Source organism: Pteropus medius, unplaced genomic scaffold (genome assembly GCF_902729225.1).
Source record: "Pteropus medius unplaced genomic scaffold, Ma_sr-lr_union100, whole genome shotgun sequence".
Classification (NCBI taxonomy): domain Eukaryota; kingdom Metazoa; phylum Chordata; class Mammalia; order Chiroptera; family Pteropodidae; genus Pteropus; species Pteropus medius.
This window is the reverse complement of record NW_024350924.1, coordinates 7,831,761-7,848,731: the sequence shown is the minus strand read 5'-3', so window position 1 is coordinate 7,848,731 and position 16,971 is coordinate 7,831,761. Positions and strand designations below refer to the sequence as shown.

Here is a 16,971-nt window from a genome sequence, read left to right as displayed (position 1 = left end):
ATAATATCTATAACCTCCATATGAATCAATATAAAACATTATCGAGATATTTTATATTCATTTTTCATAATAAATTTTTGAAAAACCAGCATGTCCTTCACATTTATATCATTTCTGATTCATATTAACCACATTTCAAGTGCTCAAAAGCCACGGATGGCTGGTGGCGCCCATACGGGACAGCTTCAGTCCAGGGCAGTGGCAGCACTAGGCCACAGTGGACACCTGCTTGAGGAAAAAGTGTGTTTTCTACGCAAGCGCAGCTTCCAAACAAGTCTCTCGATCTTCCTTCCTCCCAGATTGCTGCCTCTCAGCCCCTCTCATTCAGGAGCATCCTCCCTGTGAGCCCCTGCCCAGGCCAGCCCCCACATAGTGTTACTCCTCAGATTACTGTCTAAAAGAGAGACATGGAACGCCAAGGAATAGAAGGGATTTATCACACCAGAGTTTCCTGAAAATGCCACGCTTCTTCCTCATTAATAATAGGAGAAAAAGCTTTCAGATCCTGCACACTGTGCAAAAAAAAAGAGAAGAATTTATTAAAATGCAGTGCAGATTTAAAAACTACCCAGAAAATAGATACTCAGGAAAAAATAGTTGCTGTCAATACAGAAATAATTAGGCTTGCCTCAGTTGGTAGGAATTATTTATATTTCCTTGCAACTAGGAACATTATTGATATTTCCCAGCAACAATTCTGGAATGAATGTATGCCATGATATATGATAATCTACTCATGCTCTAAACACTATTACGAAGATGTGAGCGCACTTTGGCTCAGAAAAGTTGCTGTCATTTGAAAGAAAAGGCACTATGTTTAATCATAGTCTGCCTTTTTACAGTCATCATTTTCAGGTTCTATCACTAAGAGAAGAGAGGGGGGAAAAAGGGCATTAATTTGCTTACCATTTCTAACAGCTCTTCCAAAAGAAGAGAAAAAAAAAAATAGAAAGTGGACTGATTATAGCAATAAAGAATAGAAAAATGCAGTCCCACAGAATCCTACAAAGAAAACGGCATGACATAAAGCAGAATGCATGCATGTAAGTTTGATTTATAGTCACAAAAATCATTATTAAATGCCTACCTCCCATCTGAGTCATCTTGGAAATGAAGGAGGAAATTAAAAAATAAAATAAATAAAATTTGTATTAGCTATATATGGCATTCCTAAATTGAGATGTCTAAATGAAAAGTTAAAATATTTTATTTTCCATCATTACATTTAAACCTTTCAAATAAGTATCTTAATATAATCTCAGTATAATTTGATAAAATGACATGTTATCCGGGATTTGATTTAAAATACCCCAACAGAGGAAAATTATAATAAAACTTAGGTGAATATATGAAATAAGAATGATGGGATGCTGTTAACTGGTGAAGGTGAGTGATGGCTACTTGAGGTTTCATTATATTTTTCTCTCCACATGTGTATAGCTTACATCTAAATTTTTCCAAATAAAAACATTCCAAAATTATTGGTGGTGAGTTGTAAAATCTATAGGTATCTTTAACAAAAAAATTAACTGGCTGTTTCTGACTCAGAGGCTGGCATGGGAAATTTAATACTATTTAGTTACACTCTTTAAAATTGTTCATGTTTTACTAAACATTATTTTCTTAATAAAAAGTATACACTCATATGTATGTATGTATGTATATATGTATGTATACACACACACACACATATATATATTACATATATATTAGTGTTTTGATAGATGTAGAGACTTAACACTTCCTGAGTTATTGCATTTATCTCTGCACCTTATTCGTTGTGGGTCCTTAGACAAATTACTTCTGAGCCTTCTTAAGTAAGGATAACATTTAAATGAGAAAATACATTTGAATATACCTAGCACAGTGCCTGGCACAATACAGGTATTCGTTTAGTGTTGCATTAAATGACATTTAACAGTGGGGAGAACCAGATTCATGATGCAGGTAGGTCACCCCTAACATTTTAGGGGTCATGAGCAAGAGGAGAAACAGAGTTATCCAGTCCATGGTCTGATGTCTTTCCAAACGGAGGGGCCTCACCCACGTGTGTGGCTGCCCCGACAAGCTTGATCAAGCTCCACCGCCCTCTGACCACTCCTGAGGCCTAGGTGTGCACATACTTACCTGCCTATACCCGAAGAAAGCCTGCACAGGCCCTGCGAGTGGGCTTCCGGATATTTGTCGGGGAATTTCAAGGGTCCCTGGCAGCAAGAACCTAGTCTGAAATGTGTGTTGGATGTGGGATGAAAGGGATAGAATGGGGAGATGTTCTTAGAATTCCTTAGCCCCTGGGGAGGAACATGACCATAAAAGGGCCAGGGTGGGTCCTTTTAAAACAAAGGGCTGAGGGCAGGGGGCCCAGGTGCCTGGACTTAAAAAAGTACTGATCAGAGACAAGGCGTCATATTAAACCACTCAACAGAGTAGGAATCAGATTCTTGCCCCAATTCTGCCAATAATGTCATGTGTGACGTTAGGCCGATGTCTTAACCTAGCTGTGCCTCCATTTCCTCACATATCTAGCTAACAAATATTTATTGGGCTCCAATTAAGGGCCAGGCATGCATCTAGATACTGTGGATACACAGAGAATTCAACAGACAATAGCTCTTGTCTCAAAGACTCACCATGCTGACAAGGAGCAAGGCATGAAGATATCGAGGCAAAAGTATTCCAGACAGACGGTCTCTTCCAAATCAGAATTTTCACGATTAATCTTGCAAGTTGACATGTTCATTAAATATAAATAAAGGAAGAATCCTAAGAGGGAAAAAAATAGCATATGTTAAATGATAATGCGGTGTTATAAAGTACGAAGCATGCCTTTAACGATCCTTTCTCTAATACGACAGCATGAGCCCTCCAAACCGCCACTTCGATTTTAATCATGAGAATTATCACCATATGCGGCACAAAATCCAATCTCCCAATGTGCCATTTTCTTTATATTATTACCCATTTTACTTAACTATGTATATTTTATATGGAAGTTAAATTTATATAAAAGACAATGTAATCACAATGCATTTGTCCACATTAACTTGTAAAAATTAATACATTAATATAATGTCTCAGGTGCTTCTTAAAACATTTATTTCAAAAAAAGATCCTAATGAGCTTTATTACTAGATAAACATAGAAAAGGGAATTTGCAGAGATGAGAACAGTATACAACAACAGTCTAAGTACGATAACAGTAGACAGTCTAATAGCTCATATTTATCAAGTCAGTTGAGACTGGATGCAGCTTCCTGACCACCTCAGCTAGAGAATGTCTGGGGTCATGGCAGAGCATTTGGTCAGACGACCAGGAGTCAAGTGAGAAGAGCTAGAAGATCCTGGATAAGACAGCAAAGAATTCTTTCTGAAAGGGCAGGTAGTGATGGAACTTATGTCTCGTTCGGCTCCATTCTTACCTAAAAGCAGTTACATGAGGGTCTGAAGTTCAGACCCTTCTAGCCATTTCACCCCGCACCTTTTCAAAGCTGAAGAGTTGCTCCCTTATCACAAAATATCAGTTATAAGGGACTAGTCCTACTTGTTAGATATCACGATTAGAATCATCTCAGAGTACAGTGACTTTCTAGATAAAAATCAAAGCATCCATAATGCAATGCAATCAAATTCTCCCTTCTCTCAGCTCAAAAGAAACAGCAAAACAGAGATGTGCATTGTCCAAGCTTTTAGTAACATAGCTTTTCATTGCAGCTACTTCCACCAGATGGCGCTAGAGACTGTGCTTTAGGAATCGACTCAAAGTCAGAAGGAAAATATAATCTATCTGAAATAAACAATAAATTTCTCTGGGCACCTGTCATCATTACAATCAGTTTCTTGGAAATTAAACACGAATCTCAGTTTATTTACTCATCAAACGTTTATTATGTTAAACCATACTGTTTCGGATACTGAGTGCAACGTTAGGGGTACAGGAATAGAACATGGTTTCTTATCCTTAGGAGTTCTCAGTGTGGATGGGGAGGCGTGCAGTGAAGGCAGGGGGCAGCATCAGACAAGCAAGTGTAAAATTAAGTGCAGAACAGTAAAGACTTCACAGAGGCCGCACAGAGTACCATCCAGTACTACCCGATGGGCACCTACTAAGGACTACGTGGTGACAGAAAGATGGAAGATTCACAGAGAAGTTGATGTCTGAAAATGGAGCTTTGAAGAACAGGTAGAGATTACTTAGGCAAAGGAGAGCGGGCAGGGTGTCCTACGCAGAGCGAGTGGCATGTACGATCATAAAGGAGGCTGAAGCTCAGGGGGCATGCCGGCGTCTGGGTGGGGCAATGCAAGAAATGGGGTCGGCTGGGCTGGCAGAGAGAGGGTCGAGGGAGGCCTCTACCAGAAGGTGATTCCCACGAGAGCAGGGAGTTTTGCTTGTTCTACACAATATAGATCCTGGCACACAGTCAAAAGTCCCTGCCCTCATGGAACTTACGATTCTAGCAGGGAGCGAGTCATGAAGACATTTGGGAAAACACATCTGGGTGTTAAAAGGATATTTGATGAGTCAGTGAAGGTACTAAGTAGCCACAGAAGATCATCGTCGAATTGAAATTTCAGAAAGATCTCTAACAGGATTATAGAGACTGGAATGGAAATAGGGACACTAATTAGTAATCTCAACAAAGTATAGGAACTTGAACCAAAGCAGGAATAGTGTGGATGGAAGCGGGGGACTAAATTCAGAGATTCGATGTGGGAAGTAACAGTAACAGTAAAAAAAGCCTCCACATAAAAAGCGGGCTGAGGCTGTGTATACATCACCTCCAAAGCCTGCAACAGTCAAGGGAGGACGAATAGGCTTGTTTTGTTTTTATGAAGTAGTGCAATGCAGGGCAAAAGAAAAAGAGTGGTTACAGAGGCAAGACGTGGAAGGGAAATTAAGAATAGGCAACCAAGGGAGGATGAAGTTTCAGGAAACCTGTCAATGACAAAGCTCTAGCAAATTCTGTCAGATAATAACCGAAAAGTAGGAAGTAATCGGGGACTTCGGCAAAAAGCAGTTTCAGAGGAATGGTGAGCGAAAGCCAAATCATACTGTGTTTGGGAGTAAAGTGAGAAGAGATTGGAGAAGCAAGTGCAGACTCTTCTTTTTAAGAGGCAGAGAGAAATCAGGAGCTAGAGAGGGGCACTGGGTAGGAGACCTGTGCGTGGGTATGAGCTAAAAGAAGAGAGCGTGAAGACAGAGGAGAGAGAGGAGACAGATGAGGATGGGCTTCAGAGCACACATCTTAGGAGAGGATCCTCTTGCCTCTGAAATAAGGAAGGAGGACAGTGAGTGACGGAGTAATGGTGAACTATAAATCTGACATAGCTCTCTGGTTGACTATCTCTATATTCACTCGGTCTCTGGAGATGCGGATCAATCCAGATCTGATTTCCTGGTGGCTTATCCTCCCTTCCTGGCCTTCTTACCATTGGTACTTTCTCTGTCTTGGGCTGCAGGAGTGGGCTGACATTCTTTAGACACATTGATGGACCAGATCATTTTCATCAGTCCTGTTCCTCTGCCTCATGACTTTTGCACTTCCCTGAAACTATCTGCTGCCTGGGGTCCCCAGAAGGATGAAGTTGTAGGTGAGCATGGAATAAAACAAGGAACTAATTCCAGAAAGAGAGAATCCTTAATCCTTTCCCATGATCTCACCGCAACATCACTTATGGTTTGCACAACTCAATAAAACTCTTGGTTGCATGTAGTTCTGTTTGTTCTCCTTTATTTGCGATCATCATTCCCTGACTCATCAATAAGTCTTTATTAGATGTCTACTGTGGTGACTACTAAAGAGACCACGTGGCTTGCAATCTACAAAAGAAGTTTCTATAGGAAAGAGGAGTCAAGTTAGTGCATATGGGTGGTGGGGGAATGGGTGGTGATGGTGATTAAGGGAAGACGATGATGAAAGCCAGCACGACTACTCTTGTAGTGCTGAGAGTCACAAAGGGAAGTTGACAGGTGGCGGGTTGATGGAGGATTTGTGTCTCCCCTTAGGACTGGATCGTAATTTTTGGCAGAACATGCTAGTAAAGGACTGGTTGAAAATGTAGAAGCGGCAAAGTTTTGTGGAGGCAGCAGAGGTTGGGATTAAAGAGCAAAGGTCTTGAGGGTTAACCTTGGAATAGAAGAAAGACAGTCAGGAGGGGTATGAGAGGAGATATGGTGAATCAGACTTTTAAATAGAAAATGAGAGTTCTCCAGATAACCTTGCTTAAGAGGCTAGAAAAGGGAAGGGTAGAGGGGGCTGAGGGTAGAATCTTAAACATGGCATCATAAAACTGAGTTCAAGTCTCAGATGTATTACCTTGGGCTGGTCTTTGAGACTTTCTTCACAGAATTGTTAAAAGGTTAAATGAGAAAACGCACGTGTAAATTATAAAGCCTTTTAAACGAGAAGTTTGAAACACCTACCATGGGACATGTAACGTGTAAATTATACGCGTGTAAATTGCGACGCGTGTAAATTATAAAGCCTTTTAAACGAGAAGTTTGAAACACCTACCATGGGACATGTAACGTGTAAATTATACGCGTGTAAATTACACGCAGTGTAAATTATAAAGCCTTTTAAACAAGAGAAGTTTGAAACACCTACCATGGGAAACGTGATAGAGCATGAATAAGAGATGAAGGGGGCGTCAACAAGCACTGGGGAGAGTTGAGGTGAAGTCCAGAGCAAGAATATATAGCAAACCCAAGTCTGCAGTTTTTGTGACTTACTCCAGCACACTGGAGTGGAGAGGGCAGATTCTGAGTCAGGGTAGGTGTGGCAGAGAGGACAAGAAGCTGAAGAAATCTAGTTAAGGACTATTTTAAGACCTTTGTAGGCATGCTTACTTTTGTAAATCACATGTAATTTTTATAGAAAAGTGGTATTTGACTCATTGATGTGTTAAATGTATTTTGGAAATGGCTAAACATTTCAATTTTTTAAATAGTTTTCTTTTCATACTTTGGAGTTGAGAAGTTGTTTTTCCAGATTTCCTAATTTTGTAAAGCTTAGGTTTTAAGCACTCTGCCTACAGTACGAAATTGATAACAAAGACATCAATGAAACAGCTGTCCATTGGGTCCAAATCAAGCAGGGTTCAAGGCAAGGAGAAAAACGAGCATACTAGACAGGCTTAAGTGGCTGGAAATAACGAGAATAGTGGAGGGTAAGGAGCTAGTGTTACCAGTTCTCTAATTGTGGATACGGGTCCCAGATCCCAGGTATGGCAAAGCCCCCAGAGGCCGAACCAGGCGACTCCCGGTAAGGTCACTTAAAAAGGAGACAAAGAAATTTTTTAAAGTGCCCGATGTGTTCATCTTCCCAATTGTTTTGTGAGCCCACAAAGGGCTTATCCCTCCCTTAACATCTTGCACTATCCCATTGTGACCACTCATGGGCCCTCCTTGATTGACTGATAAAGATAGCGGGACAAACCTGCTCCGTTTCTGTCACGCACAACTGTAGAATGCTAGGTGACAGATAACCCCTAGGTCATCTGCACCCCTGCCCCGCTGGGTGAAACGGCGGCTTCTCCAGCCCCAGGGAAAGAGGACCTCCCCGGCTCTGGCCGAACGAGGGCCTCCACGTCAGCCCGAGGTTCAGTGGGGCCCTTAGCCCCGGAAAATGCCCGAAGCCTGACGAGAACACACGCTCTCATGACTCGGACGCCGGGTCTGCGGCGCTCCAGAACTTAAAGGAGCCGGGAAACAACTCCCAGCATGCCGCGGGCAGAGCTCGGTGCCAACTGACAGCGCGACCCACCAATGGGAGGGGCCCGTCTGGGCTCCTGGAACCAATCCCAGGGAGGGAAGGCGGTCGTCCCCCGAGGCAGAGCAACGAGGCTCTAAAAGTGGTCCTCTGGCCTCTCTGGCCGCCAGAGAGATAAGGCGAGGGCCAGTCCCCGTAAAGTGGTGACGCTGGCTAAACTATGCCGCTCACTCCCCGCCTTGCTCGTTTCCTCCCAGCGAGGCCCGAGAACTCCCGCCACCCCACCTCCAGCCCTTGGTTTGGTCCGTCCCCTCCGGCCTGAGTGGACGGCGAAGATGTGAGACTTTCAACGCTTATTGGATGCTGGTGGTGTCACTCTGGAGGGCGGCGGGGCCCCAGCGGCGAGGGCCGCCCCTCTTGGACAGTGATTGGAGTCGTCTGAGTAGACCCGGGCTCGGGTTGGTGCGAGGAGAGGACAGGGCCGAGATCTGGGGAGGCGGTGGCAGCGGAGGACCCGGCGGGGACTCGCGGTGCCTTAACCTGTCGCGCACGCTCCCCGAAGGGCCGGGTCGAGAGAAGGAGCCCCCCACCTCATCACGCGGGGGCGAGGGTGGTGCTTGTCGCGTGCGGGCGCCGGACCAGTGTGGCGGGCGGTGGGAGCGGGGTAGTAGTGGAGGGCGTGGGAAGTACAGGGGTCCAGGAGGTGGCAGCAGAACTAGCTGGAGACCTAGACCTGGAAGCGCTTCCGGGGAGGAGGACTCGGGGGCAGAGGAGGGCGTGGCCGAGTCTGGTATGGGATGCCATGGGAAGGAGCGGGCCCTCCTGAGCAGACCTGCGGGTGGTTCCTTTGAGGAGTCCTCCTCTTCCCTTTTGCCCTTTGATTTGCCGAAGACAGACACCCCATGGTCTCTGTCCAAGTTCTGGAAACTTTCCCTTTGGTTGGGCATAATCACCTACTGCTTCATTATAGTGCCGCCCAGGGCCTCGTCTGCTACTAGGCACAAACGGTGGGGAATATGTCAGAAAAGAGGACGCCGCTGCTGGGCTTCGTGGGCAAACTTCCCAGTGGGACTGCACTTGGGAACTCAGGCAAGACTCACTGCCCTTTGTGCATGGGGCTTTTCAAAGCCCCCAGGCTCTTGCCTTGTTTGCACACGGTTTGCACCACGTGTCTGGAGCAGCTGGAACCCTTCTCAGTAGTGGACATCGGAGGGGGAGACTCTGACACAAGTTCTGAGGGGGCAATATTCCAGGAACTCAAGCCACGCAGCCTGCAGCCGCAGATCGGCATCCTCTGTCCGGTATGTGATGCTCAGGTGGACCTACCCGTGGGTGGAGTGAAGGCTTTAACCATAGACCACCTGGCCATGAATGATGTGATGCTGGAGAGTCTGCGTGGGGAAGGCCAGGGCCTGGTGTGTGACCTGTGCAGCGACAGGGAAGTGGAGAAGAGGTGTCAGACCTGCAAAGCCAATCTCTGCCACTTCTGCTGCCAGGCTCATAGGTAAAGATGGGATACCCCACCTGGTGTGGATTATGAGCAGAGTACAAAGAGGTGTTGAGACAGATAAATCCCTTGTTGAGCAGATGGAAAAGAACGCTTTCTCAAATGCCATGCAATGCCCAAGAGCAATCTACGATATGACAGCAAATACTCTAGAACAGTAAACTCCTGGAGCCTTATATAATACCCACAGTAATAACAGCACCAAAGGTTTGCATAGTCCTTTTCAGTTTATAAAGCACATTCAGTGTCCTTGGTTTGTCAGTCGCGTGTAGTTAGTAATTGGACTGGGCGCTGGAGAAACAGAGTGAATAGAACAGCATAGCCCTTGCCTCGGTCTCATTTGGTCCTTGCACCTTTTATAGAAAAGCAGGCACTTTTCACCCCTAATTATTTGAGGATATAAGATCAATGATATGATTTACCAAAGTCCCACAGCTGGGAAGTAGTGTATAATTGAATTTTACACCCAGATCTAACTGTACTCTGCATTCTGCTTATCCACGCTGCCTTCCCAGAGTGAGGTGCTGGTTGGCAGGGCCCCACTTCAGCCTTTGCCTTGTACCCTAGTTACTACTCAGGAGCTTGGTAAGGTGGGTTGATAGGTGCTCACTGAGGTGCAGATTGTCTTTTATGGCATTTCGAAAGGTCTGTCATATGAATCTTTGTCCCTTCTCAACCCTCTCCCCAATTCCAGGACATCAGAATATAAAATGGCCAAGGTTTTAGCCTAAAGTTGTTTTTAAGTTCTACCTTCCATATATTCTCCAACCACACCAACAGAACAAGCTAGTAGTCTCGTCTATTTTTAAGTCGTAATTGTGACTGCCTTGCTGCCAGCTAAACAGCTGGCCCTGTTTTCCCTGTAGCCACTCTTCTGGTGCCAGAATAAGCATGTAAACTTCAGGTTGCTGTAAGTCACATTGTTCCCTAGGGATTTCTCTGAAGCTCTAGAGGACTACCGTAAAGAGGAATTAAAAGAGCTTTGATTGTCCTGACCACTGATTTCACTCTTTCTAATAATGTCGATGACTTACTGAGGAAGAGTCTAGCTTGCTGTTTTGGGTGATATAGGCACTGGTCACAGGGAACGCCCCACCCAAATCTTTGCTGTGGGAGACTTTTTGTCAGGGCCAGCTAGCTGTTCTTAACTTGCTGGGCCACCTGTCAGTTTGCCTCTTGGTGCTGGATATTCACCTTGCTCTCTGCTCTAGCTGGCTGTGGCCCTTGTCCAAACTTGCCAAGTTAACTCTTAAGAGAAAGTTCTAGGATGTAGCCTCAGTGTTGCAACCTTTTGCAAAGTCATGTACTAAGCCAGGGAGCCATAGTCCACTATCACTTATTCTGTCCAACAGCCCTTCCAGATGGGTGGCATTCCCACTATACAAGTGAGGGACTGGAATCAGAGGATCATGTAGTTAGTAAGGGGTTCGAGCCAGGAACTGAACCCAGGTTCGTCTGACTGCAGAGCCCATGCTCCAGCAACTGGACATTTCCCCACTGCAATAGTTCCCTAATTTCCTGTTCTGCTTGTCCTAGGCGGCAGAAGAAGACCATTCACCATACCATGGTGGACCTAAAGGACTTGAAGGGCTACAGCCGGATTGCAAAAGCCATCCTGTGCCCTGCTCACCCTGCGGAAGAGCTGAGGCTGTTTTGTGAGTTGTGTGACCGGCCCGTGTGCCGGGACTGCGTGGTGGGGGAGCACCGGGAGCACCCCTATGACTTCGCCAGCAATGTTATCCACAAGCACGGGGACTCGGTGCGGGAGCTCCTCAGGGGCACGCAGCCCCACGTGGGCGCCCTGGAAGACGCCCTGGCCCGGATCAGAGAGACAAACAGTGCCCTCCAGGAGCGAGTGGAGGCCGTGGCGGCCGACGTCCGAACATTCTCGGAGGGCTACATCAAGGCCATCGAGGAGCATCGGGACAAGCTGCTGAAGCAGCTGGAAGACATACGGGTCCAGAAGGAGAACTCCCTGCAGCTGCAGAAGGCGCAGCTGGAGCAGCTGCTGGCCGACATGCGGACCGGCGTGGACTTCACCGAGCACTTGCTGACCAGCGGCTCGGACCTGGAGATCCTCATCACCAAGGGGGTGGTCGTGGAGCGGCTCACCACACTGAACCGCGTCGCATACAACGCCCGGCCTGGAGTCAGCGAAAGGATATGCTTCTCCCCTCAGGAGAAAGCGGGTCGGTGCCGTGGCTACGAGGTGTACGGGGCCATCAAAACCAAAGAGATCGATCCCGCCAAATGCGTCCTTCAAGGAGAAGGTAGGAAGGCACTGCCCGTGGCAGTCGGGGCGCGGTGGACAGGGACATGGTATTTAAAAATGTGTGGCTTCTCAGCCAGGAAGAGCGCCCTACTGACCAATTTACCAAAGGACAGAGACATTGACCTACACGACAGTGACCCCACCCTGGCCCTTTTCTGATTTGCTCTGGTCAGGGTACAGCTAATATCCCCTACAGGGATGAGGCCGGGTCCTTTTCCAGTTGAGAAATTAGTAGCTACCAGGGAATTCAAGGACCACGCTGTCACTGTCGGGGCAGACTGCACCCAGAGGCGGTATCGGTGTGGTCTCGAGGCCAGGGCGAAATCCTGAGCTCCCAGAGGAGCAGCTCGGACGAGTTCTGAAGAGTTTCAGAGGGCTGAGGAAGGGGAGAGAACGGCTTACTTTCCCCTATGCCCTGTTTGGCTCATGGAAGCCACACTCCACTGGCATTTAAAAGCATGTGGTAGGCATTTCATTCAGTAGGGGGGATACAATTTCTTTTGACCACAGTGTTCTGTTCCTACAGGAAGCGTATTATTCAAACATAGATTCATAGACCAGCCTTGCCAGGATTGTATCCTACAGTCATCCCGACTCTGGCACAGGAACTGGTAACTGTTTGGAGGTCACAGATCCCTTTGAGAATGACCTTTCCCCAGGGAAAACTACTGTCTTAGCTATAAGATTTCAGATTCTTAGACCCTTCTTACACCTCTCTGTAGACCTCACAGCAGTTCACGTGCCCCTGAGCAGGTTAAGAAGCCTGTTTCATCTACTGGACCAGGGGCTGTAGCTACTCAATGTCCCCCAAGCATCTTCGCACAAGCCGCCCCATTGTGGAGGATCTCACAGCACAGAGTCCCTGCCAGGTCCAGCTGGACCTGCCACTCAGGGAGGGTAGTTTGGGGGCTACCAGCCTCTCTCACAGGGGCTAGAGCATTTTCTTCTCTAAATACTCAGGTCAATCCTGAGTATTTTCAAAGTTTCTTTAGGGCAGAAGTTAAGGTCAGGATCCTGTGTAACCAGCAGCAGCTGCTGGCCCCCAAGAGGTATGCTCAGTCTGAGAGATGGATGGGAGGAAGCACGACCTTTTGTTCTAAAGAGAAAAAGCAAGATGGCATCTGATCTGGGGGTGCAGTCACTGTGGTTGGCCTTCAAGGTGAGGACTGACTGTTTACCTTCTGCAGATCTCCACAGAGCCCGGGAGAAACAGACAGCCTCTTTCACCGTGTTATGTAAGGACGCAGCGGGAGAGAGCATGGGCAGGGGAGGAGACAACATTCAAGTCGCAGTTGTCCCCAAAGATAAGAAAGACAGGTTTGTACTGCACAATCAGGTGACATGGGTAAAGAGCGGTGATGAAACTGGGAACTTGAGGTCCTCTGCAATAGTAGAAATGTAACTTCAGGAGTTACCTCCTACCTTCCCATGATGCTATTAAAAATGTGATAGGACCAATTGGATCAGATGTGTTTTCTTGTGTGGGTTTTATGCTTATATTCAGCTCTCTCCCAAAGATGTGATCTGCCCCTCAGATTGTCTTCATCCTGAGCTTTGAATAGACGGAAACTATTCTCTATTAGACTGAATGGTGCCCTTCTCAAAATTCAGTCCCACTTGGCTGCTACACTGTGCTGGGAGCAGAGTTATGACTCTGGAATTAGAGGAGAGAGGAGGGAGGACACAGTAACGTTTTCAAGAAATTCATCTGTCCATCAGATTAAATTAGCACTTATGCTGCTTCTCTTCTGGTGTAAAATTAATTTCGGGGACAAGAAAAAGCATCCTGCCTGAGGGACATTTAAAATTAAGATTAAGTTTAATGGTGTAGAATTTACATCCTAAAATAGTGGGCAACTGCAGCAGGTTTGTGAGAGTGAGTGGCTTTTCTGAACTCAGATCTCCATGCAGTCCAGTCAGAACAATGGTGCAGGATAACAAGGACGGGACGTACTACGTGTCCTATACCCCCAAGGAGCCCGGCGTCTATACTGTGTTGGTCTGTGTCAAAGAGCAGCACGTGCAGGTAAGAACCTGTGTGCTTCCCTGAGCCGCTTCACCCTGTCCCTGGGTTCTGTCACTTTAGAACATGGAGGCATTTCTCATAGGATCAGCGGTCCATAGGAACTGAATAGGATTCTCTTCTTTCCCATTTCTCTTCACTTTAGAAATGGCCCAGATTTTCCGACTCTTATTCTTACTAGAGGAGGCTGGTAACCATGAGAACGCTCTAGCCTTATTCCCCTCCTGGCGGTTCTGCGTGTATTTTATCGTTCCCCCAGTTGGCTTGTTGGAATTCTTAATTTGGGAGAGGTGCGTTAATTACAGGGGCAACCTACCAGCAGACAAGAATCCACATTCAAAAAATACAGTCTAGCTCAGGATTTTCCTGCTTCGTTCAGACGATGACCAGATGTGGACTTATTGGAACATGACTGGGGGACTTCCACCCCTCTCAACGGCCCATTCATCTGTTTGCCCAACCGTCTGCCCATATAATTCTCTGCTATTTACATATGTGCTTATCTGTCACCATGCTGACTATACTTCCTCCACAGATGAGTATAACACTTTCTGGTTAGAGATTATGAATTTTTTAAAACTTGAGTCATACTCAACATGTCAGCAGACACTGACACTCGAGTAGTCAGAAGTGTCCCCCAACCGGAAATCAACACTGATGGGGACAATAAAGTGCTATACAGTGTCATGATAGGTTAGGTTTATGGCATGTGCACTGGGAAGACTCAGTCACTAGCCACTTACTGTTGGCCTGATTACACTGTGCTGGAGTGGGTCAGCTGTTTTTGCACACATTATTCATTCTTCCAGACCATTCAGACACAGGGATCATCATCCAATTAGACGGAGAAACCAAACTTCCCAAAACACACTGCACCTGCAAAGCAAAATCAGACTTAGACTCCATTTCTTTGAACTCACAAGTTTTTAAAATAGACTATAAACTCTTGAAAGGAAGAGATTTAACATTTGAAAGGTTTCTAAGGTGCCAGACTCTGTTTTTCCACAGTGTGGTTCTCACATAGGGATAGGCACATAGCAACCTTTAACATTTATTGTTTAACATAGGCTAGGAATTGGAGAATGGAAGTTATCCTCGAAGGAAAGGGGGCAGGTAGGAGTGTTTCTAATTTGATAATTATTAACCACACTCTTAACTTCTTTCCCTTGCGTACCTCTTCCCTGTCCCAGAGTAAGATGGGTAAACAGATATGCCCCGGATGGGGGCGTGGAAGGGGAGGAGGCAGCTCGATATGTGAGAGTAGGAGGCGTGTGGCTGAGAAACTGGAGTAAGGACCACAGGAAGTCCTAGCCTTGTGGTTGAGGCACGAGGCTACTAATTACCCTTTCAATTCCTCAAGGATGGAGAAGATGGAGCTGAGTCAGTGACACGAAAGCACAGGTTGGGTTTACTCGTGGGTCACGTGGCCCACATGCCAGAAGGGCAGCACAGGCTGCTTGACTCTGTCACTGCATGTCTGGCCCTATCCAGCTGAGCACCCGGCTAGTTACTGTCTGCTTCCCTCCCGCTGTCCTTGTCTAAGGGCAGGCCCTGTGACTTACACTCTGTTTAGCACGTGTGATGCTCAGCACATCCCTGTTGGCTCATAAGGTGCTATTCTTTGCTCTTGGTCTGAACACCGAAGGGCTCGCCATTCACGGTGACCGTGAGGAAGAGGCACCGCTCGCACCCAGGCGTGTTTCACTGCTGCACATTCTGCTCCAGTGGTGGCCAGAAAACTGCTCGCTGCGCCTGCGGAGGCACCATGCCAGGTAGGACCAGGCACTCTCGAGGGTCTTGCCCCTCTGGGCCTGTCTCCGGCAGTGGGAATCGGCTACCACATGGCCACTGGGTTTGGGAAATTCAGACTTCAGCTTTGTTTCTAGGAATAAGGTCTGTGCATACAAAGACCACAGTTCTGAACATTTCTTTTAAAGCTTCTTGTTCTGAAAATTGCAATAGTGAGCTTAAAAATTCCGAGGTCTCTTAGTTTTGATACAGTTCACCAATCCCATGCTTCGTTTCCATCTCTGCATTTTCCAGCATCCTGGCAGTATAAAAATGTTAACGCATCCAGTTCCTTTTAAAACGTTACACGTCTGCTTTACATGCAGAACATCCTGGGTTCACGCCCCAGTGGAGCCACGGCCCATGGTCTACGGCCATGCCACCCTGAATAAGCCCGATGTCTGATCTCGGAAGCTAAGCAAGGTCGGGCCTGGTTAGGACTTAGATGGGAGACCACCCAGGAAGACCAGGTGCTGTAGGCATAAATAATAATAAAAATAAATAAATAAATCAAACATTAAAGAAATTCCAACCAAGGCAGGGGTGGGGGAGTGGGTGATTAAACCAGCGGAAGCCTGTCTAGCTCTTTTCAGGCGAGAGACGGAATTGTTTTTTAAAGTGCTCTGTCCGTCCTTACTCTGGTGGTGGGCCTCGACATCAGCTTTGCGCCCTTCGTCATAAACACTTCAGGATCTATCTTTTTTATTCCCCCCACTCCACCCTTCTCTTTTGTTTAAGTTATTTCAGTTAAAATCCAAACCAGTTGGATCTCCTCGAGCTCGCAGAGTGTTGAAATAACACTCTTCTTAGAACTTCGGCTCCCCTTAACCGATTGGCTGTCATCAGCCCGGGAGTCCTCACTCAGAGGCGTCCCACAGCTCGTTCCTCTCGCAGGGATTTCAGGAGAGGGCTTCACATCCGTGAGTCAGAATGCTGCCAGGGGCGTTAACTGCCACGGTAACTGCTGGACTTCACTCTAACGGTGTTTTCCCTTCCTTTTGTACCATGCAGGTGGGTACCTAGGCTGTGGCCACGGACACAAAGGCCACCCAGGTCGTCCCCACTGGTCATGCTGTGGGAAGTTTACTGAGAAGTCAGAATGTACGTGGACAGGTGGGCACAACACAGCAAGGAGCGTACTCAGGACCGTGGCCCTCTGACGGTTTCCTGGGTCGACCCGTTGAAGCTGCAGCCAGCCAGCTTCAGACCACCCACCAGAGCAGCCCAAACCTTGATTAATCTGAAGAAACTGATAGAATTAAAAATGAAGTGCCTTAGCTGAACTCTTGGGTTCAAGTACTTTCTGTGAGTTACTCACTGATTGCGTGTGCGGGTAGTTGAGCACAGGAGACCAGCACTGTGTCTCTTAATGATGGGCTGGTAGCGTTTTCTCCGCCGAGGGAGGCTGCCTTCTGTTTTGTGCAGGTTTGGAGGTATCTGTGTCGCTGGAACTTAATCATGGGGGTAGTGTGGTTCCTTACTTTTTGATAATTAACCTTTTTTATTTTAACCTAAGCTGCACATTTATCTATTTCCCTCAGAAATAAAAACCTCCTTTTATCATATCCACTTTTCACTAACATACTTTAAATGGATTATAATATGATCTTGCTGTTTAGGTGGAGGTCCCCCTCTTTGCCATGTTCATTTTGTACGCCCCCCACCCACAGCC

The 16,971-nt window shown here is 46.6% G+C and overlaps 2 protein-coding genes, 1 long non-coding RNA gene and 1 pseudogene across 6 annotated transcripts in view; 2 read left to right on the top strand and 2 right to left on the bottom strand.

Moving 5' to 3' along the window:
- Positions 1–7,680, bottom strand: part of MAN1A2 (mannosidase alpha class 1A member 2) — a 266,574-nt gene extending 258,894 nt beyond the window's left edge. Inside the window, exons 1-2 of the mRNA XM_039841311.1 lie at positions 7,437–7,680; positions 2,631–2,763 (exon numbers count right to left, since the gene is read on the bottom strand). The gene's annotated coding sequence lies outside the window, so the exon portion shown is untranslated. The remainder of the gene's footprint in view (positions 1–2,630; positions 2,764–7,436) is intronic.
- Positions 7,681–7,841: 161 nt separating this feature from the next.
- Positions 7,842–16,582, top strand: TRIM45 (tripartite motif containing 45). 4 transcript variants are annotated; one of them, XM_039841316.1, is made up of 6 exons: positions 7,842–9,213; positions 10,753–11,486; positions 12,676–12,805; positions 13,400–13,514; positions 15,157–15,283; positions 16,311–16,582. In XM_039841316.1, the coding sequence occupies exons 1-6, from the start codon at positions 8,726–8,728 to the stop codon at positions 16,457–16,459; spliced, it is 1,743 nt and encodes a 580-aa protein (XP_039697250.1). In that variant the 5' UTR covers positions 7,842–8,725; the 3' UTR covers positions 16,460–16,582. The 4 variants fall into 4 exon arrangements, with proteins under 4 accessions (XP_039697250.1, XP_039697249.1, XP_039697248.1 ...); XM_039841315.1 differs by having other exon boundaries at positions 13,388–13,514; XM_039841314.1 differs by lacking the exon at positions 16,311–16,582 and having other exon boundaries at positions 15,157–15,516.
- LOC120585098 (uncharacterized) lies at positions 12,957–16,741 on the bottom strand. The gene is made up of 3 exons (XR_005648222.1): positions 16,618–16,741; positions 15,074–15,558; positions 12,957–14,387 (listed from the first exon to the last, which is right to left on the bottom strand). It is a non-coding gene; the product is annotated as an uncharacterized LOC120585098 (long non-coding RNA).
- On the top strand, positions 15,666–15,781 carry LOC120585292 (uncharacterized; annotated as a pseudogene).
- Positions 16,742–16,971: the final 230 nt, after the last annotated feature.